Raw genomic sequence first — 26,404 nt, 5'->3', positions numbered from 1 at the left:
GATTATGCTTCTGGATTCCTTTCTGGCAACCAGACAAGTACCTTGATTATGCTTCTGGATTCCTTTCTGGCAACCAGACAAGTACCTTGATTATGCTTCTGGATTCCTTTTAGGCAACCAGACAAGTACCTTGATTATGCTTCTGGATTCATTTTCTCTTTTCTCTTCTGAGTTATCAGCTTCTTTCTTGATCATCTTGGGGCCATTATCTAGATGCTATATTGTACTGTTAATATTGTTAACGTGACATAAACAATCATCATCGTGTTTATCATCTCCTCCTATATGCCTATTGACACAAAGGACCTCTCTTAAGAGCTTTTAAATCAACACTACGCCATTCATCATCTCTTACTTCAAGCTTCATAGTCCTTAGCCATGTAGGCCTGGGTCTTCCACCTCTTCTAATGCTTTGTGGAGCCCAGTTGAATGTTTGGTGAACTAATATCTCTTGGGGAGTGCGAAGAGCATGCCCAAACCACCTCCCCTCTGCCCCTCACCATAATCTCATCCACACATGGCACTCAAGTAATCTCTCTCTTGTAGTTTCATTTCTAATCCTGTCCTGCCATTTAACTCCCAATATCCTTCAGAGGGCTTTGTTCTCAAATCTACAAAATCTGTTGTGTATTGTTTCATTGTCATACCACGACTCATATCCATACGGTAACACCAATCTCACTTCACTTATATACAGCCTGATTTTCATATGTAATTTCAGGTGATTTGAAATAAAAAAAAAATTCTACAAAAAAAAAAACACTGCTAAAGACGTTCACAAAATAACATTAGGTGATGCGGGTACAAGTACTGTAGATGTGGAGAGTGAAAGAGTTATGGTTTGAGCAGGGGCAATGTGGACTAGGGCAAAACAAAATGGCATAGAAATCAGTGAACACAGAGTGCTTGGTGTACGGGTACTGTAAGCCTGTTTTATGTGCATCGCGTGCTAGTCCCATTAGTGTTATTCCACAAAAAAGTGAATACAGAGGGAAAGTTTTGCTTGCATACTGATACAAAGCTTGTATACCAATTTGAATTTCCATGCTCGTATACTGATTTGCTCATATTCTGAGTTACTTGTAAACCAAGATATTACTGTATATATATATATATATATATATATATATATATATATATATATATATATATATATATATATAAGCCCCGTGAGGAAAGGAAATGAGGAAATAAATAAATGATGAGAACTATAAATCATTCTAAAAAACAGTAACAACGTCAAAACAGATATGTCATATATAAACTATAAAAAGACTTATGTCAGCCTTTTCAACATATATATATATATATATATATATATATATATATATATATATATATATATATATATATGTGTGTGTGTGTGTGTGTGTGTGTGTGTGTGTGTGTGTGTGAGTGTGTAGGCTACATATTCCTACATATATGATATAAAGCCCAGTAACAATTCATTAGTTATCCTAAGGAAAGTTTTTACAACTCAGTACATGATCTACCGTGAAAATGAAATACAAAAAGCTAAAAATCCATTTCATAATAACTACACCATTGCATTTTTTCTGTCATCTCTGATTTGCTGAAGAAATAACATATAGACAGAATGTTGTATTGAATAAAGTAAAAGGTTTATTCCTTTCAAAATCTTGAGGCTTTTTAGTTTTCGGTATAATTTGATTTTGATAACATGATCTGTTTCCATAATAAGATTAAATCTGAAGGGAAAAACACTAAAATCAGGAAGTATAAATAGTATATACCTTTATAACGTCTCCGCAAGTAAATAAACAAAGTAAAAGACCAGTTATACCTTACGCTGATTCCAGAAGAAGTTTTTGTTTACATTCTTCTTTCATTCTAGTTGTAAACAAGGTTGCCAGGTTGGCCTTTTTCAGGTAAAAAAAAAACTCAAATTTGGCCTTTTTCATGCCAAATACTTCAATTTGTCCTTTTAAAAATTGATTGGCCTGAAATGCTATAGTTTTGCCCTTCTTCTACAAATAGTTTGGCCTTTTAAAGCTGAAGTTGAATAGAAATTGGCCTTTTCCCATTTACAAAACCTGGCAACCCTGGTTGTAAACACGAGAGCTAAATTCAGGTTTGTGGGACGCCTTATATGACGGTATAATAATTGTAATTACAGAGTTATGAGGTAAGTTTGCATAAAAAATGATAATAATTAGATATAACGTTAAGGAATCCTGGTAATTTATATGGATAATCATTTACCTTATCATCGGCACTCCATACTTTTCGCCGGTAAACACGGTAAAGCAAGTTATAAGTACAGTACTATTTTAACGCCTTTATATTTAATATCAACTACTAACTATGCTTTAAAACCCCAGTCTTAATGCTTAGAGTGCCCTAAGCAGCAGCAATAGCTAACATACCCTAATTCCAGATTAAAATTACCGGTAGTACTGTAGTCAGAGTAGATGGTAATGGAGCCTTTGTATATCAGCGGCCAATTCCTCATGTGTTGATTAAAAATGGACATTAACTAACCTAAACTTTCCCAATAATCTAACCTACAAGCCGTGTCCTTACCCACATACCCAGGTATTATTGTACTGTATTACAGGGCAATGTAACCTAGTAAAAAAAACTACTTTTTTTATAGAAAAAATTATGCTCTCTGCGAAAATGACACTCGTTCCCGAAACTTTACCCATACCCAATGGGGGGGCTATTCTTAGTTAGTCATAATAATACATACAGGTGGCCGCTATCATACATACACCCGGATGGCCGCTATCATACATACACCCCGATGGTAATCACGCGTTTGTAGATCGGCGGACACACGTTGGTTTAACATTAGAAGAAGAAAAGTTCAATTCCATTTTACTAAATAGAAAACATATGGCTTAACCTTACGTGCCCTCGCCTAGTCTGAACTGCGTTAACATGACCTTACCCGGGGTTAATGATGCTTACCTGCAACCCATCAGTTATCTTGCAAGGGCTACTTGGTGAATGTTTCTAATTGTTATTGAAATAACCGGAACCTTTGTGTAACGACGAACAGGAAGATGTGTATAGAACACCATCTAACCTAACCTAACATACATGTGGTGTCCTTGCCTACTTACCTAACGTCCCCTGCAACCCCCCCCCCCCCCTCCCTTAGACTTCCGTATTCTTAGCGATAGGGTTGAAAATAGGGGAGTTATGGGGCATGGCCATCATCATACATACAGCCCAAAATAACCTAAGATGCTAATATTTAAAGTAAATATCTGAAATATAACTGCTTATCTTGCTCTTGAAATCCCGTTTTCTATGTTATAGTTGTGAGGAAATGGGGATATGTACTAACCTAAGATAGTCACTACCTCACCGGACTTAAATTACTGTGTTATCCTGAGGGAAAAGAGCTTTGCCCCTCCTACCATAAGCTATATTAACCCTTTTACCCCCAAGCTATTTGGAACTTTCCAACCCTTAACACCCCGGCATTTTCTTTTTCAAGCATATTTTGCAATATATATTTTTTAATTGCGCTAACAGCCTTAATTTTCGTCTTAGAGAGGTCAGGTTGGTCAAAATATTTTGGAAAATGACTGAAGTTTCTCATAAAGTTATCAAAATTATGCAAAAAAAATTTAAACAGCAGTTTTTTGCAAGGACGTACTGGTACGTCCATGGGGGTAAAGGGATGAGTTTTGTGAAACATACCAGTACGTCCATTGGGGGTAAAAGGGTTAAAAAAGATAAATTGCCTTTACACAAAACATGAGTGTTTTTAGGAAATAGAAGAATTTATTGATAATGATAAGATTGTGTAATTTAAAATACCTTAACAGTGGTATTCATGAGCAGTAATAGGCCAGTATATAGCCTATACTAATGTTGGTGTAGCAGTGATGGTACAAGTAATATAGGCTTAATATACTGCATATAGACTATTATAATGTAAAGGAAACGCAGGGCCTATGTCATATGTTAGGTTAGGTTACGTCTGGTCATTTTTAGTTGGCTGCCTTTTCAGTTGCAAAGGGATTTTGAAGCTTCATACTATTTAATCTAAAAATTCACCTTTAGGTTAGGCTAAGAGTTAGACATGCTGATGACCCATATAGACTATTCAAAATTAATTTGAATCATGCAATAGGAGGAAAAACGTTTTGTTATGCTGCACCGAGACTTCAACGACCTTCCACTTGATGTCAAGAATAGCAAAAATGTGGCAGCTTTCAAGAAAAACCTAAAGACTTGTCTCTTTGGAAAGTGTTATGATAGTGATCTGAAAACCATTAAGCCTGAATACAAATGCTAGCGAATAACTGACAAGATACAGAGCAAAATATTAACTGGAAAGAAATTATTTTCACACACCAAGTCCCACCTGAACAGACTCTTAGTGTCTGATGGAGGGCGAGAAATAAACCCCTAAAAGTAAAAGTAGAACAATGATATTATACCACTCAAGTACGTTAAACCTGAATAAGAGCTCTATGGACAAATTCCTATGTCTGCAGTATTTCTTATTATAAGATTCAGCTTAGGTTTGAATACATTTAAAAAAGATGCAAGAAAAACAGCAACAAAAGGAAGGATAGACAGAAAGCATGATTATTGGAAAGACACTGTATCGTATATACATATTCAACTGAACTAACCTGTGAGCTTTATTCCCAGACCACATCATTAGCCGGGGTAGACTTCCAAGCAAGCAATGTGTCCACTCTTAATTGTTATAATCCACAGGGTATTTAGCCAAGCCAAATCTCTAGTTAAGGGATTTTGACGAAGGAAAAATCTATTTCTGGGCTCAACCTGTGTCGCTCCGTGAAATGCTCCTTAAAGCACCATTTCTAAAGTATAAATACTGCTAAATATACCAGAGAAAAAAGTTGCATGGAATGCCAGGAATATACCCAGCTCGCTCACCCTTATAGGGTGTCGGTATAAAAACTGGGGCGTGTGAAACCACTACCAGAGGTCCCTTACCAATTAGACTTCTCCCTCCTTAACATCCCCCGTTACTACGAGGTGTCGTTCTCTACAGCTACTGCCCCCCCCCCCCCCCACTACCAATACCCATCCTTCTCCTACCATTCCTTCTAAGCACCCGTGAATGTTCGGACATGTTTTTCGTAGCTCTGTGTGTTATTTTGTGTTTTTGAAGATGTCAGGCGTTTTGGAGATCCCTGTTCCCAAGTTGAGTATTATATTTGTCTGTTTGGGATTTCTAGGTATCGACATACGTTCATTTAATAACCTTGTTAGTTTTTCTCTCAGCCGCTTTGTTGACGCTCCCTTACGGGTGTGTATGCGGCCATTTGGTGTTGCTTCCTCGGGATTTCTTTGTTTTGTAAGACTTTCTATTAGTTCCTTAACATGCCGTAATGTACAAAAAGTACTGTCATGCCTAAAAAATGACGAAAAAGTGCTACTATTGTGGGATTCCTACCATCAGGATTCTACTATAGTGTGATTCCTACCCTATTTTAACCTAACCTAACCTAACCTACTCCAGTATAAAACTCTCGTAACAACATCTTGGGAGGGTATGCTTGTTTAGTTATATTTCTCCACGTTTTAAAAGGTAATATTTTATTCTCTTTAAGTAAAAATGGTCGTTTTGTTTACACTGCTTATTTATTTAGTTGGTTTGGTAACGCTTAATTGAGGTGTTACTCTTGTAATAATAACACCTTGGAAGGGGAATATTACATTATTTGGTTGTTTGCTTGTTTAGGTGGTTTGGTAAGAATCACCCTATAGTAGAGTTGAATCCCCATATTGAGGTAGGAACAGAAAATGAGGGTAAGAATCACGCTATAGTAGCACCCAAAAGTCAATTTACCACTTGAAAATTTGAAGTGAACTTATATGCAATGGACAGAAGACAATTTTAACTCCCTGTCCGGCCAATTTATTCTGGGCAAAAAGAACATCTTATTCCGGGCAAAAAGAACATTCTTGTGGACAAACAGAGCAGGAAAACTTGGATAGTTGGACTAAATTGGACTTTACATCCTCGGATAGCTGACAAGGACCTGATTTTCTGGGGTTCGCCGTTAATAGACCTATTCGCAACTTCTCAACTGGAAGCTTCCAGTGTATTGCTTGCCAGTACCAAATCACCAGGCATCCCTACAAGATGCTTTCCAACATCTGTGGGACAAGCTAGATGTACATAGGGAAAAATTACCTCCCTTTTTAGAAAGAGATTATCTCGAAAAAGAAAGAGAAAGAGATCATCTCGAAAAAGAAAGAGAAAGGTTGTTGTGGCCTGATTGGTAACGTCTCTGTCTGGTGTTTGCCAGACGGGGGTTCGAGTCCCGCTCAGACTCATTAGTGCCATTAGTGTCTGCAACCTTACCATCCTTGTGAACTAAGGTTGGGGGGTTTAGGGGAGCCTATAGATCTATCTGCTGAGTCATCAGCAGCCACTGCCTGGCCGTCCCTGGTCCTAGCTTGGGTGGAGAGGAGGCTTGGGCGCTGATCATATAATATATGGTCAGTCTCTAGGGCATTGTCCTGATTACTAAGGCAATGTCACTGTCCCTTGCCTCTGCCATTCATGAGCGACCTTTAAAACCTTTAAAGAGATTATCGCCAGTATACTGCACAGTATAGTTATTTACTCCAATACCAAAACATGCAAATAAATCCGCAATAGAGCTAGTATACAGTTTTTCTGAAAATATAGACTTGGAGAGTACTATACTGTAATGGTAATTTAAGGCAGTTGGTAGTAATAGTATTGTAGGTGCTGTATACACTGACCAATATGCTATGTACAAGATGTATATGTGGAGACAATAATCATGTATTTCCATGAGTTCAAGACAACTGGCCAAAGTGTCTTGGATTTATTTGCAATATTCAAAGTTTATATTATTATTGTTATTAAGCTTAGTTCTAGTAAAATGTACAGTTTTATTCATATATTTCCAATTAATTCTATCTTATAGCTTTAACGACATTTAGATTAATCTGGAAAACCAAATGCTGCACAGTAATGTAATAAAAAAGTCTGGGCCCAACCTTTAATCAATTAACCCTTTTCCCCGCAAAGGACGTACTGGTACGTTTCACAAAAGCCATCCCTTTACCCCCATGGACGTACCGGTACGTCCTTGCAAAAAAATGCTATAAAATTTTATTTTTCATATTTTTTATATTTTTTTGAGAAAATTCAGGCATTTTCCAAGAGAATGAGACCAACCTGACCTCTCTATGACAAAAATTAAGGCTGTTAGAGCAATTTAAAAAAAATATACAGCAAAATGTGCTGGGAAAAAAATAACCCCTTGGGGGTTAAGGGTTGGAAATTTCCAAATAGCCTGAGGGTAAAAGGGTTAATAGTACTGTATAGAGTAAATATCTATTTCAAGAATAAGTATATTGTCACTAAAGTTTTCTATTTTCCAGATGAACATTTGGCATTCTGAATAGCACGGTCATAAGATGCTTCGACATACATCAAGACTGCCACTTGATTTTTGGAGACGACAGGGCTCCATAACATTACAGTCCATGCTTTTCTCATCTAAAGTGAAAGGTAATTTTTATACTTTATTTACTTCAAAATACTAATATATTTGCTAACATATGAAATGAATACTGTAATGACAGATATGTTGGTTGAAGTGCATTAAATTTTCAATTGTTTTATGTGTTTAAAAAGCTTTTGTCCTTGCAAATGGGTATAATCTTCAGCAGAGCTGAAACAGCTGTTAAAATCATTAAATAGGTAGTAGTGTTGCATCATATTTAAGGCTATATATTATTTTTCTCATACTTTTTGGTTTTAATGGTTGATATTAGCTTCATGTTAATAATGGAATAAAGCAGGAATGCAAGTGTACATTGAATACTGCATTGTTTTATGGCTAAACTGGCAATATACCCACTCACTTAGCAACTTAAGGGCATAAATATTTGCAATTACTGTTCTTTTTCTTCTTCTTTGTCTGCATCTTTTCCCACTTCTATGTTGGGTCGATGTTTCTAGCCAGTGTTCTCCATCTACCTCTATCTCACACTTCATCACAGGTTAATCCCTTTGTATCTTCTTTAATCAAGTGTAGATTGTGGTCTCCCATTAAGGCGGGAGTATTCTTTGAGGAGAAGGAAAGCCAAGTCTTTTCTGGTGTCATTCTTGGCAATGCCCATGACAATGCAGTAGACTTTTCAGCATTTTGCGCTCTCCATCGAGTTTGCTGTTTGCTGAAACTTCTGGTTATATGCCTATGACTTGGTCCTGGGGAGTATGCTTCAGTAGCAGGGAAAAGTCGGATCTCCATCAGGAAGTTTTTTCAGTTGGTGATCGCCACACTCCACCATGTGCTGGAAGCTCTTCATTGCAGACTGCCAATGATAAGCGACTGAATCTTCTTTAGGTATAGCAGGTATGACCTCGATGTAGTTTTGAGGGAGAAAGTAGCTAAGGCTACTTCACCCTCAGTGTCCTAGGTGTCAGTGACCCTAGTGTCGACACCAGTAATTCAGCGGTGATCCCAGTGCCAGCAGTGTCAGTGACCCTAGTGTCGACACCAGTAATTCAGCGGTGATCCCAGTGCCAGCAGTGTCAGTGACCTAAGTGGTGATCCCCACAGTGTGTCCTGACCCAAGAAAGCATCTGAGTAGGCATCCACCCCTCAGGAAGGGGAAATGGCAAAGCTGGAAAGAAGTAGGAAGGCTCTAGGGCCAGTAAATCTTTGCATGTCGTCCTGGTACCCATTCCATGATGTGCTTCCGTGCCATTCCCGGGGCCTGTTGCTTCTACACTACCTGTATCACTAACCCTAGCAAAAGTATCTGTTAAGAGTGCCTACCACTTCCTCTGTAACAGTAATTTTAGTGCTGTGGTTCCTGTCTGAGCAACTGTCATCCATGGTTGTTCAGATAACTTCTCTATTTGCAGAAACTAAGGGAAAAGTTGGTAAGAGGCAGAATCAAGTTTGCTACCCGTCCCTTTTCCTTTCTGATTCTGATCCTTCTTCCAAGAAGTTTATGAAGGCTAGTCGTAGTCACAATTATAAAGATTTTAACAGTACCCCCATCTCTTTTGGGGGCAGGTGGACCCAGTGGTACCTGGCCATATTCATCATGTACCTGGTTGCTGGGTTGACTACCCTGGTAACCAGGCCTGCCAGGGATACAAGACCCCTTGCTGGGGCATACACTTTTCTTTACCTCACCCAGTGCTTCACGGCTGGGATCATGGCCCTGTGCTCCTAGCCCCTGGGGCCCAAGGCAATGACTCCATGACATCTAAGTCCAGGTGATTAGGTTGACTACCCTGGTAGACAGGCTAGCCGGGGGTCACAGCCCTGTGTGGGGCTCATGCACTCTTGTCATTGGCTAGGTGTTCGAGAAGCTTGAATGCTACTACTGTATTTATATTTTCTCCAGGACAGAGGAGTACTACTCCCTTCTCTGTTTAGGATACTGTACTTTATTTTCCCAAGTTGAGAAAGTGGCACCTCTCAAGGATGTTGTTGCATGCAGCTGGAGGGTACAGGTTGGTGGTTATGGTGACACAGCCTTGTGCTTGTGGCATAGTGCTGCGGTTTACTCTCCACTACAATCAACAGAGGGAAGGTTACTTGGTATCTCTTCTGTCTCTAGTTTGAACATTGCCAAATTCTCTTCCCAATGACTTCACTAGATCCTGATTACATTGTTGGTCACTCTTATTCATTGGGGTCGTAGATCTCCTGAGCGAATGGCAAGCCTTCATCCCTTGCGATGGATGAGGACAGCTGGGATATTTGTGCCCATAAGGTACGAAATGTTTATATAAGTGCTGGAACAAATAAATTTTAAAAGTAGTTTTAATTTTCCCTCGCTATAAAAGCGAATCCTTTAATGAATGATTGTAAGTTCTCTGGCATCCTGACATTGAAGGTCATTGACGCCGATATAGTTTATTATAGATAAAGATTAAAAGAATATGCAATTAAAACCAGAAAAGTAAATATGTTATAGAAGTTAAAAAATAGCATTAAGAAGACCTGCTTCTGATATAAATTCAAAAATGCCACTTGCATTGTACGACACATCATGTCTAGGGATCTTAGCAAGGATGAACCTGCCATCTTCACCCTGAGCCTCAAACAGATATCTATTTCTTTCTGTGCTGTAACTGGGTGCATTCAGTCAACAAATGCCTCACTGTCAAGGGTATCAAACACTCGTCACAATATGGTTGGTGTTGGCCAGCCAGCAGAAACTCATGTGTCATCCAAGTGTGACACATGAGTTTCTGCTGCCTCACATTCATTCAACAAATGCCTCACTGTCAAGGGTATCAGACAGTCGTCACAATATGGTTGGTGTTGGCCAGCCAGCAGAAACTCATGTGTCATTCAAGTGTGACACATGAATTTCTGCTGGTTGGTCAAAGTTGATGGCAAGAAATTACACTAATGTACTTGACAGCAATCAGAAACCTTTTAACAGTGCTAGATTAAGTCAACCTCACGTGAGCAGTTAGTAAATAAATGTAAAAGAAAGGTCACACACTTCAACTACTGTACAATAAACTAACAAATTTTAAAAGTAATATGTATCTTTCCTAACTATACAAATCTGAGTCCTTGAAATTAAGGAGCTGGAACAGCCATGAAATTGTTAACGAGGTAGTTAATGACAGATTCTACCCATAGAGAGCTAAGCCAGGCTGACACTTGCACGAATTTGTGGCACGCATTGTCCCGACTCGAGTCGTCAACTGGCGTGAACAAGTCGTGAAGTGTTCGTAAACCCATCGTAACATCGTGGCATGTCGTGACAAGAATTTTGAAATGTTCAAAATTTTGGGAGCGACAAAATTTCATGACCGGGTCGTGAACTATGCGCGAACTGTTCGTGAACTCGTCGGGACGATGCGGGAAGTGCGCAAACTATGCGTGAACTCGTTGTGCCAGTTCGTGTCAATGTGGACAGGTTAGCTGTGATTCTGAGGTATTTTTTTTTTTTTTTTTTTTTTTTTTTAATCTTCCAGTTCGTGCCACAAAATTTCACGACTTGCTAGGACAAATTCGTGGCAAAAAGTCGTGCAAGTGTCAGGGTACCTTTATTGGGTCCTTTGACTGGCCAGAGAATACAACATTGGCCCCTCTCTGGTTATGGCTCATTTTTTCTATTCTTTATACATTCTCCCCTTTCCTCATACACCTGACACTAAGATAACCAAAAAATTCTTCCTCATTCAAGGGATTAACTACTGCACTAATTGTTAAGTGGTAACTTTCCTCTTGTTAAGAGTAGAAGAGACTCTTTACCTATAGTAAGAAGCTCTTCTAAGAGGACACTCCAATATCAAACCATTGTTCTCCAGTCATGAGTAGCGCCATGAGTGTACTTGTGTATTTATGAACTTCTGGAATAAATCAAGTGAATTTCCTTTAGTTTTTTGGGAAAAAAAAATTGTTTTAGAATACAAGCCTTTTAGGTTTGCGATCTCACTCGTAGAATTAATTACTCATAACTTCATGAACAGCAATTAAGATATGTCAGAAAAATTATGGCCATGATTCCTTATAAAACCCAAATTACAGATGCAGAGCAAGTTAGTTCCATACTTTGTGATAGAGAAACCTAATAGCAATTCATCATTGCTGGTAAAGCCAAAGCCAGTAAGGCTGGGGACTTTCCACCCTTCCTAAGGGGTAAGTCACCCTATGTAAATAGCGTGGTTTGTATTTCGGTTACGGAACAAATGACAAATTCGGAGATAATTTGTATTTTTCCTAACCATACAAGCCTTAGCTATTTACACATATTTGCCCGCCAGCCCTGTCCCCCAAGACAAGTCCTACCTCTAAGTGAAGTGAGACAATTCACCGGTGTGTGGGGGGGGGGGGGGAGGGTAGCAAGCTACCCCTTCCCCTACCCCCTTGCTAACTGGCGCGGGGCTAGTTAACCTTCGTCAAAAATCTAATGGCTCGTCATTTTCAGCTGTGCCGAAAGTAATACCCAATGTAAATAGCTAAGGTTTGTATGCTTAGGAAAAATACAAATTATCTCTGAATTTGTCATATTACTGTTTTGATATGTATGGGTAATTTTAGTATAGTTTCCAAAGGTCTTTGTTTATAATCTCATATATTATATCAACCTATTAAGATTGTACAAAATTCACTCTGCCTTAAAATATGTTTCAGGTAAACGCACAAAAGTACCGCAGAAACCATTGGATTTTGACGTTAGTTATGACATTGCGTCCGATGTGAACGTTGACATGGAATTAGTTCAGCATCTGGAAAAACTTTCTCTCGTAGACTTTGCCAATAAGGAAGGCTTGATAAGATTACAGGCTGCCATAAGGTAAATGTACGTCTTAGTTTTATTTATTTATGTTTAACCCTTTAACCCCAGGCTACTTGGAACTTTCCAACCCTTTACCCCCAGGGGTTATTTTTTTTCAAGCACATTTTGCAATATAATTTATTTAAATTGCTCTAACAGCCTTAATTTTTGTCATAGAGAGGTGAGGTTGGTCTCATTCTCTTGGAAAATGCCTGAAGTTTCTGAAAAAATTATCAATAATATGCAAAAAAAAAAATATAAATAGCAGTTTTTTTCAAGGACGTACCGGTACGTCCATTGGGGTAAAGGGATGGGTTTTGTGAAACGTACCAGTACGTCCTTTGGGGGTAAAAGGGTTAAGTGGTGACTGATAAGGTTATTATGAGGTATGGTATTCAATTAGTATATACAAATACCTGTAGTATGTATTGTGGTGACTTTTAATTTCTCTTTTTTAATGAAAATTCATCAGTGTGAAGCTGTGGAGTGCAGTTTAGCAACCAAGAGCAATTTTGCTAAATTGGTGACACAATAACAACAGTTACTACACAAGATTTTTTTCTCAGTGTAGTAAACATATCAATGAAATGTCAAATCATCTAGAGAAAACTATAAAAAGTAGGCAAAGGGAAAGTAAACCGTAACCAGAGAGAAGGATCAAATGTGGTATTTCTTTTGAAATAAAATGGTGATAAAATTTGGAAACTCCTTCATGATGTTAGTGATTTGTCAAAGAATGAGGGTCTTAAAATAAGGTACAGTACCGTAGTTTAGAGAGCCAGTTATTTTTGAAAACATCTAGAATTATTTGTTGTTTCATCATGATAAATATACTAATACTAACAGGTATGGAATAACTTTGTCAGATTTTTTTCTTAAGGAAAAGTTTGGTATATACCAAGTATTTTAGAATTCTAATAATTTTGAATTCATATTATATATTCTTTTGCAGCTTAGCAGATCAATTGAGTCAAGTTGACGTAGAGGATGTAGAACCTCTGTACTCTGTTTTGGAAGATAGGTGAGTAGCCATCAAAACCAGGAAAGTCTTATTTGTCTTATTTTTGCCCAACTAAAAAGCTGAGGTCAAAGTGATCCGAATCCTGCTTTCATGACAAAAAGAAAACAATGATGACACTTAAGATGAAATGTGAACTTGTAAATCTTTGCTTATTTCTAAGCACAATCATCAATATAAAGGGAAAAATATACAATGTATAATATAAGCCCAATTGGATCCAACGGGGAAAAATGTCCCAGCGAGGAAAGGAAATAAATACGCTTTATATGAGAAGTAATGAAAAAAGTGTAATAAGTTACAAGCTTTGTAAATATAGTGTAGTTCTAAGCATATGGTTGCAAGCATTTAGCCTGGCTAGATAGAATAAAAGATGATGATATACAGTTCATTTATTTCCATGTGCCTCCCCTGATGTTCATATTGCTGCTTCTCTCAAAGCTTGGGTTAATCAACCTTTACCCGTAAAATTCTAAAATTGTTCCTATTTTGTTTCCCTTTACAGTAATAAACACATGCCTATAGTAAAGGAAGGAACATTCCAGCAGTAAGTGGTAATTGATGTGCCAGTCTTTTTGTGGCTTAAGTTATGCAGTACTGATCAGACCTCCAGATTGTTTGCTTATTACTGTGCATTAAGATGTCTTCCCCTGGTTTACTTAGCAATGACTGCATGGGACTTGCACAGGAACTGTTTCTGGAAGTTCATTATTCTCATTCCCTTGGGTTATTGTGTCAAGAGTAATGCTGCGATTTAAATAACCATTGTATTAAGTGTATTTCCCTCAGGGTACATCTCATGTGAAAGTATGGCTGCCCATCAACTTAACAGTGCAAATTGTTAAAGGAAGCTTGCTGTTAGTTCAAGGAATCATAAGATATGCCACACTATCCACCTATGTAATATGATATAATCTAGGAGCGCTTACTTTGGTGATTGGAAGGATATTAGGATCCAGACTTTCCACTTGGTTTTCCCCCTCACAATCTAGTTGTCTTATAGTGACTAGGATTTTGGTATGCAAGGGTTTAGCACCAAAAGGGTGTAAATTAATCATATAATTTGAGGTTCTACGAGAGGCTTTTGAATCGCCAATCCGCAGCAAACTTTCAGAACCCTTACTGAAAGAGACACTATGGACACTAGACTCAACTTTGGGAGTTAGGTTATACAATAATGTATAAATATTTTAAACAAACCACTAATTTCCTTTGAGCTATACAGTTATTCCACAAAGTCTAAGTACTTAGCTTTTAAGCATATCACTGACCTCTATTTCTGCTTCCTTTTCTTTATCCATGAATCAAATCAAATTGGTATATTGGTTGAGGAACTAGTAAAGATAAGGCTTTTTGTTGATGAAACCATTTTTCAAAAGAAATTTTGTTTATATAATCCAGCCCTAAGTACTTCTCAAGTTACAGTACAGTATTATCATCATAGGTTAGTTTTCAGAAAAGCACTGAATCAATTCTACACATGCAAGGCTCATTCAAGGGATTTATCCCTTAATTAGAAGTAAGAATTGGAGCAAACTAGAATAATGTAAGATGGGCTATCATAGGTAGGAAAAGATCAAAAGCTATATGGTAGAATGAAATGCAAATGAAGGGCAAAGGAATGCTTCAAAAGACCTCTAGTGCCATCTATTGAGTGCTGTGCAAGGTACTAAATATGTGGTACCTATATTAGGAGTTTGCTAATAGGTAAGAAATCTATAATAAGGGTGTTGTTCTTAGCATTGTCACTCTAAGTATGACTCATAACCAGTTCAACTATGAAAAAGCTCACGAGGTGATCAAAGTAGAGTGTTGGAATGAAACAACTTATGCTCATGGTTTGAGAAATGTTTAGGAACTAAAGGCACTATAGTTTCCTATAATGATAGCCATGAACAACCTTCTTGAATTCTAAAAGAAGAAAAGGAAACTTTGACACTCAATGATAAGAAAATCGCCTGAGAAAGTACTGAATTGGTCAGAGATTTATGTCCACATAAAAGTTGAGGATATATGAGTACAGTATGCAAATGATCACAAGTCTTATCTTAAAGGTGCCAAGCAAGGGGGCCCTTTCAGAGTAGGAGCAAGATTATACTATGGTTAGTATTAGTCAGCTAAGCCAGACCATTTTGTAAATTTCTTAACTTTTATAGAGGTGATAAAGAATTTAAAATGGATAGGTACTTTTAGTGGATATTTCGATGTTCCTATGACTTTAAAATTGTGAACCAAATCTGTAATGAAAGCTGATGCTTACTTTTAAACTGACGACAAATAGTAAACCAAGTAAATATTTCCCAAAGGTTGATCAGCTTAAGAAGGTTATATAATACAGTAAATATATCTGTCAAAATCTGTCCCTAATCTTGAAATATACTTCATACAACAGGAGAAAAATAACCTTCTTCCAACTTCTTTGAGGTACGACTTCATGAAAGAATAGAATCAAAGAAGGTGAACAACTATGTAAGGGACCAAATGGAATGGATAAAAATTAAAACTAACAAGTGAAGGGGGATGCAAAAACCTTCAATACTCAACAAATGTGTTTCACATTGGATATATTAGTAACCACTGCAGCTTATACAAAGGCATTGTTTCTGGGGGATCATGATCCGCATTCTCTTTGTGCATCATGTTAGGGACAGTATTGTGATTTAAATAAGCGTTGTGAGGAGTGCAAGGCCCTCGCTGTTCCTCTTTTGGAAAAGTATGTTTCTAAGGTTGCTGACAAAATTAAAACTTCAAGCAGCAAAAGAAAACTTGCTTTTAATGAAGAGAATTCTGAAGAGGACCAGGCTATTTGATTATAGTGATGATCACAATGACATGCCAGCACCGAACTCCAATGCAGCGGTTAACGAATCAAGTTTTGATAGCGATGAGCTTCAAAAGCTTTTAACTTCATTAGCTTCATATGTGAAATCTCAAAGGGCCAGTGAGTCTCCTCATTAAGGCGGTAATTCTGAACTTACCTGCCATATTTCTATCCCCAAACATGACTTCTCAAGTTGGATTTAGACTCTAGAGGTAATAGTGTTCCATTCAGTAAGGTTTCTGATAGTGCACAGTGCATTACAGATTCAAGATATTCTTATAGAGCCTCAAATTCTTTATTAACTTTATTCCCTTCTGCTGTAAGACCTTCTGCATTACGTAATTGTAGCCACTCTTCTAGATAACTAAATTGTGAGGCAGAAGACCTTAGTTGGTAGTCTGGTTCTTAATATTGCTCCGCTCGCTGAAGTAAGCACTCTAAAGCGACCTCATATTTCCTGTGGATGGCATTGCCCATCATATGATTCCCTTAGAACAAAATGTTTCTGATAAAGTTGCAACTAAAGCATCAATGTTTTGTATGTCAGTGCACATCGGTCGCTTGCCATTTCAGCCACTAGCTCAATATGGATCAAATCTAAGTAAAAGTAGGGGCTAGTACCTTAACTACTGAAACAAGTCCCTTGAAAAACAAATGCCCAGCAGCTCCTATGCAAAGTGGTAAACAAATAAGAAAATGACTACAGTATGTAATGTCTTAGTTCATCCTTTTGAACAGGAAAATGAGAACGAAGAAAACACAGAGGAAGAACTTGAATTTGATGAGGTACTGTATCTTCCTTTCAAAACTTATGAAAGCTTTTTCAAATAAGTTGATTAAGGTCAGTTCTGATATTGGTAATTCTTCAGTCATCATAAACAGCTATTTCCAAGATGATTCATACACCTCAATTCTTCCATTTTGTTTTGGATAGAATTGATAAATTATCTCAAATAGAAAAGAAAGACTTGTAATTCTAGTTCTTGTGTAGTGTTGAAGACTTCTATAACACAATGATGTTCTGACTTCTAAGACAAACAAGTTACTAAATCTAATTCTAGATACAATTTAATCTTGCTCTAGATTCTAATATAATCTCCTGCCCTGAGCATCTGATTAATTGTAAGAGAAAAAATCTTTAAAAGCACAGTATGCAAGCTCGTTTACTAAAGAAATGCTGTTTAGAGGTAATAAAGTAATGTACTCTTGAAAAAAATCTCCTTTGCAGATTCTACAGTAGGAGTTATTTCTAGTTTTATAAAAGAGAGAATTCCAGGCTATGAGTATTTGAATTACCAGACCTGCTTAGATAGCCTGTTTCAGATGAGACTTACGAAGCTGTAACACCCTTTATGTGTTTTGTGATTAAGAGAAGTTAACAAGTATGTGCCTTAGTGGTAAGGACAGTATCTGAGATGCAGAAACATTCATTGATTATTTCCCCTTATTTGGGTCCTGTTTTGGATGGAAAGGATTAATGAAATAATTTCTGCAGTGGGTGCCAAGTTTCCGCCTTTAAGCCAGTAGCTTCAACGGCCAAGGAAACCCTTTTATAACAGTTGTAGAACATCAGGATTCCAATATAATAGATGTTCCAGAAGAACTGACGGCCGGGCTCGAAGATCTAATCAAAGAATATGGTCCTTCCCTGCAAATCTAGTAGGAGGAAGACTTTCCCACTTTTATCACATTTGGGATTGCCTTCATCCCAATCCATTGGTGCAAGTTGGAAAATTACTAGATTCCTCGAGAGTTTATTACAATCTTCCACTTTCCAAGTAACCAATCCAATTTCTGAGTTATCTAACAAATACAGCAAAGGCACAGATTTTGAAACTAGAAATTGTGAAAACTTATGAAAAAAAATGTGATAGAAGAAGTCTTAAACCCTGTTCAATGGGTTTAACAATAGGTTATTCCAAGTCCCCAAAATAAGAATGGGTTGGTGACCCATTCTAGACGTCTCAACCCTCAACAAGTTTAAAATTCTCACAAAGTCTTCTATGGAAACTCTCTCGACAGATTTTAAATGTTTTAAAGGCTGCTCATGAATGGCAGAGGCAAGGGACAGTAACCTTGCCCTAGCAAGTAGGACAATGCCCTACAGACTGACCATATATCATATGAACAGTGCCAAGGACCCCTCTCCATCCAAGCTGGGACCAGGGAGGGCCAGGCAAAGGCTGCTAATGACTTAGCTGGTAGACCTATAGGCTCCCCCAAACCCCTCATCCTTAGCTCACAAGGATGGTGAGGTTGCAGACACTAAAGAAACTAACATTTGAGCGGGATTTGAACCACTGTCTGGCGATCACCAGTCAGAGACATTACAAATAAGGCCACAGCGATAAAGAAAAATGACGATGTTTTCAACAGACCTCTCAGATATGTATATTTTCACATTCCTATTCATCTCAATTTGATGAAATGCTTTCTTTTTCTTGTTTCAGGTAAGTTCTGATGCTGCTTACTCTTCCAAGTCTTCGTTGACTGCTACTTCCAAGACGATTTATACACTACAATTCTTCCATTTTGTTTTAGATAGAATTAATAAATTGTAATCTCAAATGCAAAGAAAGCCTGATAATTCTGGTTTTCGTTTAGTGTTGAAGCCTTCTATACCTGAAAGACGCTCTGACTTGTATGAGGAGAATTGGTTACCTATCTTGATCTAGATTATGATTTAATCTGCCTTGAGCCCATCATTAATGCTTATAGATGAAAATCTATAGATGCAGAGTTTGCAAGTTGGTTTACCAAAGAAACCCTGTTAATAGGTGATAAAGTAGGAAGTGTTCTTCACATACTCTCCTTTGCAGATTCTATAGCTGGAGTTATTTCTAGTCTTAGATAAGAGAAATTTGCGGGATTGAAGATTTTGATTAGGATTTTAATTATCTGACTTGATTAGACAAAACTATTTCAGACAGGGCTTCTGAAGCTGTAGCAGCCTTTGTGTTTTGTGTTTTGTGATTAAGAGAGAGAACAAGTATGGGCCTCAATGGGGGGGGGGGGGGCGCAGTCTCTGAGGTGCAGAAATGTACATTGATTTCTTCCCCTACTTTGAGTCTTGTTTTGGATAAAGAGAGGATTGCTAAAGTAGGTACCAGGGCTAAGTGATGCTTTAAGGTCTGGTTTTTAGAGAAACCCAAGTTGCCGCCTTGCCAATATCTTTGATAGCCTTATAATTTTTGCTCAGGAATGTCTTTTGTAATAGTGATAGATCATCAAGATTTCACTTTAATAGACATTCCAGTAGAGTTGCCACCTGGATTCAAAGATATTAGATAACACTTTGACGGCCCTTCCTTGCAAATTCCAGTAGGAGGAAGATTTACCCAATTTTATCACATTTAAAAAAGCGTTTGTTCCAATCCAAAGGCTTAGATTTTGGAACTATAAATTGTGAACCTTCTGAAAAAAGCTGTGTCAGAAGAGGTCTTAAAACCTTCTCCAGGGTTTCACAATAGGTTATTCATAGTACCCAAAGCTTCAGTGGGTTGGAGACGAGTTCTAGATGTCTCGACATTCAACAAGATCACACAAAGTTTTCCATGGAAACTCCATCGACAGTTCTAAGCGAGATAAAGAAAAAAATGACTGGATGTTTTCAATAGGCCTTTCAGATACATATTTTAACTTTCCTATTCATTTCAATTCAAGGAAATCTTCTTTATGTCATTGGATCAAATGTTTACCAATTCAAATGTCTGTGTTTTGATCTCAGACCAGCCCTTCAAGTGCTCATCAGGATGATGGCCCCATTTTAAAATGGTGAAGGATTCTAGGGCTAAGAGTTCTTTTATACCAGGACAGTTGATTATTTCTGAGCAATTACTTGGAAAGGATTTGTGATCAGAAAGTATGGTTGCTCTGATTACTGGAACGGTTTGGAATCCTGGTCAATTTGACAAGAAATCTTTTCTAGTTCTAACTCAGAGGATTTTATATTTGGAAATGATAATAGCAGCAGTTCCTTTTTTGTGTTTTTCTGTCAGTCCTTCTATTGCTCAAAAATTCCAGATGGTTGAAATCAATATCAGTTTGGAAGTGGATGAGTCTACTAAGGACCGTGATTTAGAGAAATTCGTTCTGATGGGACACCTAAAGATGAGGGTTTTTGAAATTCATCACAATCTACATTGGTACAGAATAATCAATTTACACTCTCAATTCCAGTGAAATTCATTTATATATGATTATATGCCAATCTGCAACCCTAGATGGAAAAGCAGAATGTTACAAGACGAAGGTCCCCCAACGCAGAAAGTAGGCCATGTGGCAAAGAAACTGAGAAGTAGAGTAAACTGTAAAGGAGGAATAACATAAAATAAAAATAATTGAATTAATAACAATGTTAAAGATGGAGTGAAGGAAGCTCTGGGTGATAGGAGGATAGATGTGAGAGAGGCAAGAGAGTGTGCTAGGAATAGGAATGAATGGCGAGCAATTGTGACGCAGTTCAGGTAGGCCCTGCTGCTGCCTCCGATGCCTTAGATCAGTGGTTCTCAAACTGGGGGTCGCGACCCCCCTGGGGGTCGCCAAATGCTTTTGGGGGGGTCGCGAGATGATGTTAAGAAAATATAAATATAAGTAAGCAAAAAATAGTATTATGGTCAACTTTAGTTTTAAGGCTAAATCATAATAATTCTGCTAAAATATTTCAAATCAATAATAAACCAAATGTTTATATTTTAGTACAACAAATATATATATATATATATATATATATATATATATATATATATATATATATATATATATATATATATATATATATACATATATACACCTTATATTTTGTCATTTACCGTAACTAGTTACGAATTGTTACGCATCTTTAAGAATAACACTGAAAAGAGAGCCGGGTGGGACAATAGTAACACCATGGGCCTTTGCAAAAACTAAACTAAATACTACACACTAGTGATTCCCCCACTGCTGCGCTGGGACTAAGTTTCTATGCAGTAGTTTCATTGATTTTAAGCTAGCATTATTAGTTTTGGAAGGTATGATTTATCAAACATAAACGTCTTTTTTTTGCTATTTTTGACAGTTCTGAGCAAGGGTGTATATCCGTCAGTCCGCGTGATTCTCATACGAGTAGGATATTCCCTCGCTAATAGCATACTAGTTTTGCCGTAACTTACTCATATTTTGTCATTTTATTTTTCCCCTTTAAGCAAACGAGTCTGTTAACTATAAAAAACGAAGCAAAATTATTAAAGCTGATGGACTTTCATGTATGAGTAAATGAATACATAATATTTAAATAAAACAAACTAAACATATAAAGAAATACAATAGTAATTATGAAATAATAAACGAATAAATTTAAGATATACAAAAGGGAAAATAAGTAAATAGCTGAATAGTTAAATAGATAAATAAATGAATTAACACATTTATAGATAAATGCAAACAAAAATGAATGAAAAAATAAGTAATTAAATGAATATATAAAATGTAAAAAATTAATGGATAAGTAAATAAACTGATTGATTGATAAATAGATTAGTTAATGAATAAATAAATCAACTGATGAAATCAGTAACTGATTAGTTGATAAGCAAATAAAAAAAAACAATAAATATAATATATTTATATATCTAGCCACTGATAGTGTTAAACTATTATTCATAATTTTTTTCCACGCATTGCATTTTATTATACAATGTACTTGCAATAGTTCCAATATTTTACCTACATTTCCTAGAAACATCGTACAAAACCGAGATGTCACCTCCCCATCTCACTGTCAATTTACACTCGTACACGTTCAGTACCTGTCCGTTTTCCAGTCCTGAGCTCCGTTGGCGCACAGTGAATGAGCGTGACCAGTTGCCAGATGCTTAATAACAATGCATCACCAATTTACAGTAAAATTTTGACTTTTGCTTGATACTCAGGGTCTCAGATTACGTGATGCTTAAAACTAAATGTCAGTATACATACTTTAAAATTTATCTGGTATTTAAATAACAATTAATTGATATTTTATCTATCTGATTATCAATATGGCATTTACTATCAGCAGTCCAAGACGGCACATGAGTCGAGTTAGTCAACGGTGAGTCTTTCCTCAGTCACAGCTGCCTCGTGTGTGTTTAGGGACAATTTTTGATAGCAAGCTATATACATATTAAGCAACATGGAGCGATGGATAATTCGTAGGACTGCAAACAAGGAAGGAACATCAGATACTGACAACAGTGTCTCAGAAACAACTGATGAGATTCCTTCCGAACTACCATCTACCAGTTCTACTTCAAATATAGATAAAAGGCAAGACAAACGTAAGGGTAAGACCTCCCAGTATGACCAATCATCCAAACCCAAACTTCGGAAATATCAAGCAGAATTTATAAAATTCGGATTCACTAGTTTTACCATTGATAAGATGCAGTACCCCCAATGTGTTATGTGCTCAGAAGTACTTGCAAATGAAAGCTTAAAGCCTGTGAAAATGAAAAGGCATTTGCAAAGCAAGCATCCTTCTCATGCTGATAAACCAATAGAATTTTTCCGTCGAAAGGAGGGAGAGTTGCAGGGTCAAAAACAAGTGCTAGCTCAGAAAACCACCACCTCTGCCAAAGCTCAGATGGCATCATTTGAGGTAGCATACCTAATTGCACAGTCCAAGCAGCCACATACCATTGGGGAAACCCTCATGAAACCTGGTGCAGTGACTATGAGTCGGATTATGCATGGTAATAAGATGGCCCGTGAGCTGGAAACAGTCCCGCTGTCTAACGACACCATTACTCGACGAATTAATGACATTTCAAATGACATTAAGTGTCAGCTGATTGAGAGGGTTAAGGGAAAGAAGTATGCTTTGCAGCTAGATGAGTCGACAGACATATCAAATTCTGCACAATTACTTGCATTCATTAGATACAGTTTTGGTGGAAAACTTCAAGAAGACATGCTTTTTTGCACTGTACTAGAGGGGACCTGTACAGGTAGTGACATTTTCACAAAGCTAGACACCAAAATACAAAAGGAGGGCTTGTCTTGGGACCAGTGTGTTGGTGTGTGCACAGACGGTGCTGGGGCAATGTTGGGTAAGAGGAAAGGACTTAAAGCAAAAGTTTTACAAGTGGCACCTCACATAAATTTTACACATTGTATTATTCACAGGGAAGCTCTTGCTAGCAAAGCACTCAATCCAGAGTTAAGCAGTGTTCTTCAAACTGCGATTAAAATAGTAAATTACATCAAAACACGTCCCATAAATGCCTGGCTGTTCTCCACACTCTGCAATGAGATGGGCTCGGAGCATGAAGCACTGTTGTTCCACACAGAAGTCAGGTGGCTGTCCCGAGGCAAAGTTCTCAGCCGCTTGTACGAACTACGAGATGAGGTGCGCCTGTTCCTGATCAAATCTGAGTCCCAACTTGCTGACTATCTGACTGACCCTGACTGGTTAGCAAGTCTAGCATATTTGTCTTGTATATTCGAAAGACTTAATCTGCTGAATTTATCACTACAAGGCCCAAACACAAACATCTTGATTCTTTCTGACAAAATTGATGCATTTACAAGGAAGCTGGAACGATGGGCTGTGCGAGTTGATGGGGGCAGTGTTGAAATGTTTCCTGAGGTGGAAGAATTTATGGCGGAGAATGAATTAAGCGTCGATATCGTGAAGGTAATGATCACGACTCACCTACAAGGTCTTGTGGACCACTTCAAGAAATACTTCCCAAAAGAGACAACCCCACAACAATATGACTGGATACGGCAACCATTCACTGCTACAGGGGATCACTTATCATCCGACATGGAGGATGAGCTGCTGGAGCTCTCCAGTGATCGGACTTTACAGGCATCGTTTGGCTCAACCACACTGGATGAGTTCTGGATTTCAATTGCAAGGGAATATCCACGATTATCCATGGCAGCAATGGATGTATTACTTCCTTTTGGATCAACCTATTTATGTGAAAAGACTTTTTCGGCACTGACTTATATAAAAAACAAATACCGATCAAGACTCAGGGTGGAGGATGATCTCCGAGTTGCCATCTCTGGTATCAAACCCAGGATGGAGTTACTGTGCTCAAAAAAGCAGGCCCATGTATCTCACTAATTGATGTTAGTTATTCATGATAAACTTAGGCCTGTGTAAATACTGTTTTCACTGTGGAATAGGGATATAATTAACTAATCACTGCTAGTGGAGCCCCATAGTTGGGCCTAAATATTGATCATTATCATTAAACTTCCATGAATATTGTACTTTTATTTTAACAGTTACTAAATAAGTAATTATTTCACAAGAAATTCATACAGTTCCTCTAAAGCCAAAAAAAAAAAAGAAAAAAAAAATATTATCTCAGACATAATTTCCAAAATTTTCCAAAATATTGATTTTGAAACCAAAAGGGTATGAAATAGCTTTGAGTCTACTGGATGTTTGTGTGGGTATACTGTCTCATATGAGAATTATAGATCATTAGCTGATTTTAGGTTTCAGCAAATTTGTAAAATCAGCACCCAAGTCAAACGCTATAATTATTTTGTTAATCATTTTAAGCCCAGCCTGAATATCTAAATTTTGGTATAAAGATACCAGTAATTTTTTCTGTATTGTGCTAAAGTTTACAAACACTGACATAATTTATGCTATCTGCAGTAGCTTTCTTCAACAAAGGTATAATTCTAATTTCATACTTATTTTTTTCTCTTGAAGCAGTTAGCAAAGTGTGAGTGCCTGTACGGATTTAACATTAATTCTATAAATTTAAATAGACTGTATTGCTTTGCCTATTTTGTCTTTAAAGATTGTGATTTTTTCTACAAGTAATAAATTAGTTAACTCTATAATGCGTATATTTTTTGCATTTATCTTATCATGTTTGTTGTTATTATGTTCTTATGATTCGGGACATAGGCATGTACTGTGTGTGTGTGTGTGTGTGTGTGTGTGTGTGTGTGTGTCAGAAGCACTTCGGGGAAAGGCGAGGGTCACATGCCTCTAGCAATATCGTTTGGGGGGTCGCGGGCTGAAAAGTTTGAGAACCACTGCCTTAGATGACCGCGGAGGTAGCAGCTGTAGGGGATTCAGCATTATGAAGCTTCATCTGTGGTGAATAATGTGGGAGGTTGGGCTGTGGCACCCTAGCAGTACCAGCTGAACTCGGTTGAGTCCCTTGTTAGGCTGGAGGAACGTAGAGAGTAGAGGTCCCCTTTTTTGTTTTGTTTCATTGTTGATGTCGGCTACCCCCCAAAATTGGGGGAATGCCTTGGTATATGTATGTATGTTAAAGAGACAAGTAACATTAACTATGAAACAAAACTGATGTTACCGGGCAACTTAGCTCAACCTAAAAGTTTTGTACCAAGTTTAAACTTTTGAAACATTCGTAATTTCCCATTGGGCTCAACTTAGGATTTTTACCTAAATGAGATGTAAAAGAGAGAAAGGTGCTGAAGTGTGGGACAGCTAGATGGCAAAATGTCAAAGGGAACAGATATGTAATATGCAGAAAGCAATGCAGCTAAGGAACAAAGGGACTAAACAGAGGCTATTTATTACCATCCATGGGTTTTATAGCATTTAAAAAAAAAAAATCTTGAGTAATATAGGGATACTTATTAGATTTACGCCTTACTTTTGTATTGGTAATTATCTTATTAAAAATTATATTAAATGCAAAGAAATTATAATTTTATTGTACATTCATTTAATTATTTTGTAGATTTTTAGTGTTATGGTAACTCATTTTGAGAAAATATTTTTAAAAAAGAATTGAATAGGTAAGAAATTGAGATATTTTTACGTATTCTTTAAATTTTCAGATCGCTTCCACTGGCAGACGACGAAGTTTTGATAGGAAACATGAATGAAGAAATACTGGGCTGTGCAAAGGAGACACTCGAAGACTACTTTGTTGTGCCACCAGGAAATATAGACTACATTCCAGAGAGGGAATATGTTAGCAAACTAAAGGATAAGGGAGGAAAAACATAGCACAGTACTGTACTCCATTTATATCGAACTAGATTTTATGAATAAATATGTATTTATTAGGGGTATTTATGTTTATGTCACCCTGTGTGAGAGCTTATCTTACATATTATTCAAGTAGTGTTCACATAAGTAAAAAAACTTCTTTCCCTACATTAAGGGGTCAGTTGCTGGTGTGTAGCATCAGGCATGGTTAATAATTTGGCAAAGATTTACGATTGCCTACCCTTCCAGTTATCAACCACAGTTATTGGCTGTGGGCCTAAAATAGCTGGTAAAGATGAAGTTAATTATGTATGTAATTTGTACACAAATGGAA

General features: G+C 37.3%; 1 protein-coding gene across 2 annotated transcripts; it reads left to right on the top strand.

Annotated features, from left to right (window-relative positions):
• The first annotated feature begins 1,920 nt into the window (after positions 1–1,920).
• On the top strand, positions 1,921–26,153 carry GatC (glutamyl-tRNA(Gln) amidotransferase subunit C, mitochondrial). 2 transcript variants are annotated; one of them, XM_068369236.1, is made up of 5 exons: positions 1,921–2,092; positions 7,384–7,513; positions 12,126–12,288; positions 13,223–13,291; positions 25,917–26,153. In XM_068369236.1, the coding sequence occupies exons 2-5, from the start codon at positions 7,420–7,422 to the stop codon at positions 26,086–26,088; spliced, it is 498 nt and encodes a 165-aa protein (XP_068225337.1). In that variant the 5' UTR covers positions 1,921–2,092; positions 7,384–7,419; the 3' UTR covers positions 26,089–26,153. The 2 variants fall into 2 exon arrangements, with proteins under 2 accessions (XP_068225337.1, XP_068225338.1); XM_068369237.1 differs by lacking the exon at positions 1,921–2,092 and adding an exon at positions 2,235–2,262.
• Positions 26,154–26,404: the final 251 nt, after the last annotated feature.

The sequence above is a fragment of the Palaemon carinicauda genome, unplaced genomic scaffold (assembly GCF_036898095.1).
Source record: "Palaemon carinicauda isolate YSFRI2023 unplaced genomic scaffold, ASM3689809v2 scaffold426, whole genome shotgun sequence".
In the NCBI taxonomy this organism is placed as follows: Eukaryota; Metazoa; Arthropoda; class Malacostraca; order Decapoda; family Palaemonidae; genus Palaemon; species Palaemon carinicauda.
The sequence above is the reverse complement of the archived record's forward strand: the minus strand, read 5'-3'. Positions and strand labels throughout refer to the sequence as shown.

Excerpts from the sequence above, each read along its gene's own strand:
- GatC (XM_068369236.1), top strand. The coding sequence starts at position 7,420 with ATGCTTCGACATACATCAAGACTGCCACTTGATTTTTGGAGACGACAG. Across the intron at positions 12,289-13,222 it reads AGATTACAGGCTGCCATAAG|CTTAGCAGATCAATTGAGTC; the intron begins GTAAATGTACGT and ends ATTCTTTTGCAG. Across the intron at positions 13,292-25,916 it reads TACTCTGTTTTGGAAGATAG|ATCGCTTCCACTGGCAGACG; the intron begins GTGAGTAGCCAT and ends TTAAATTTTCAG.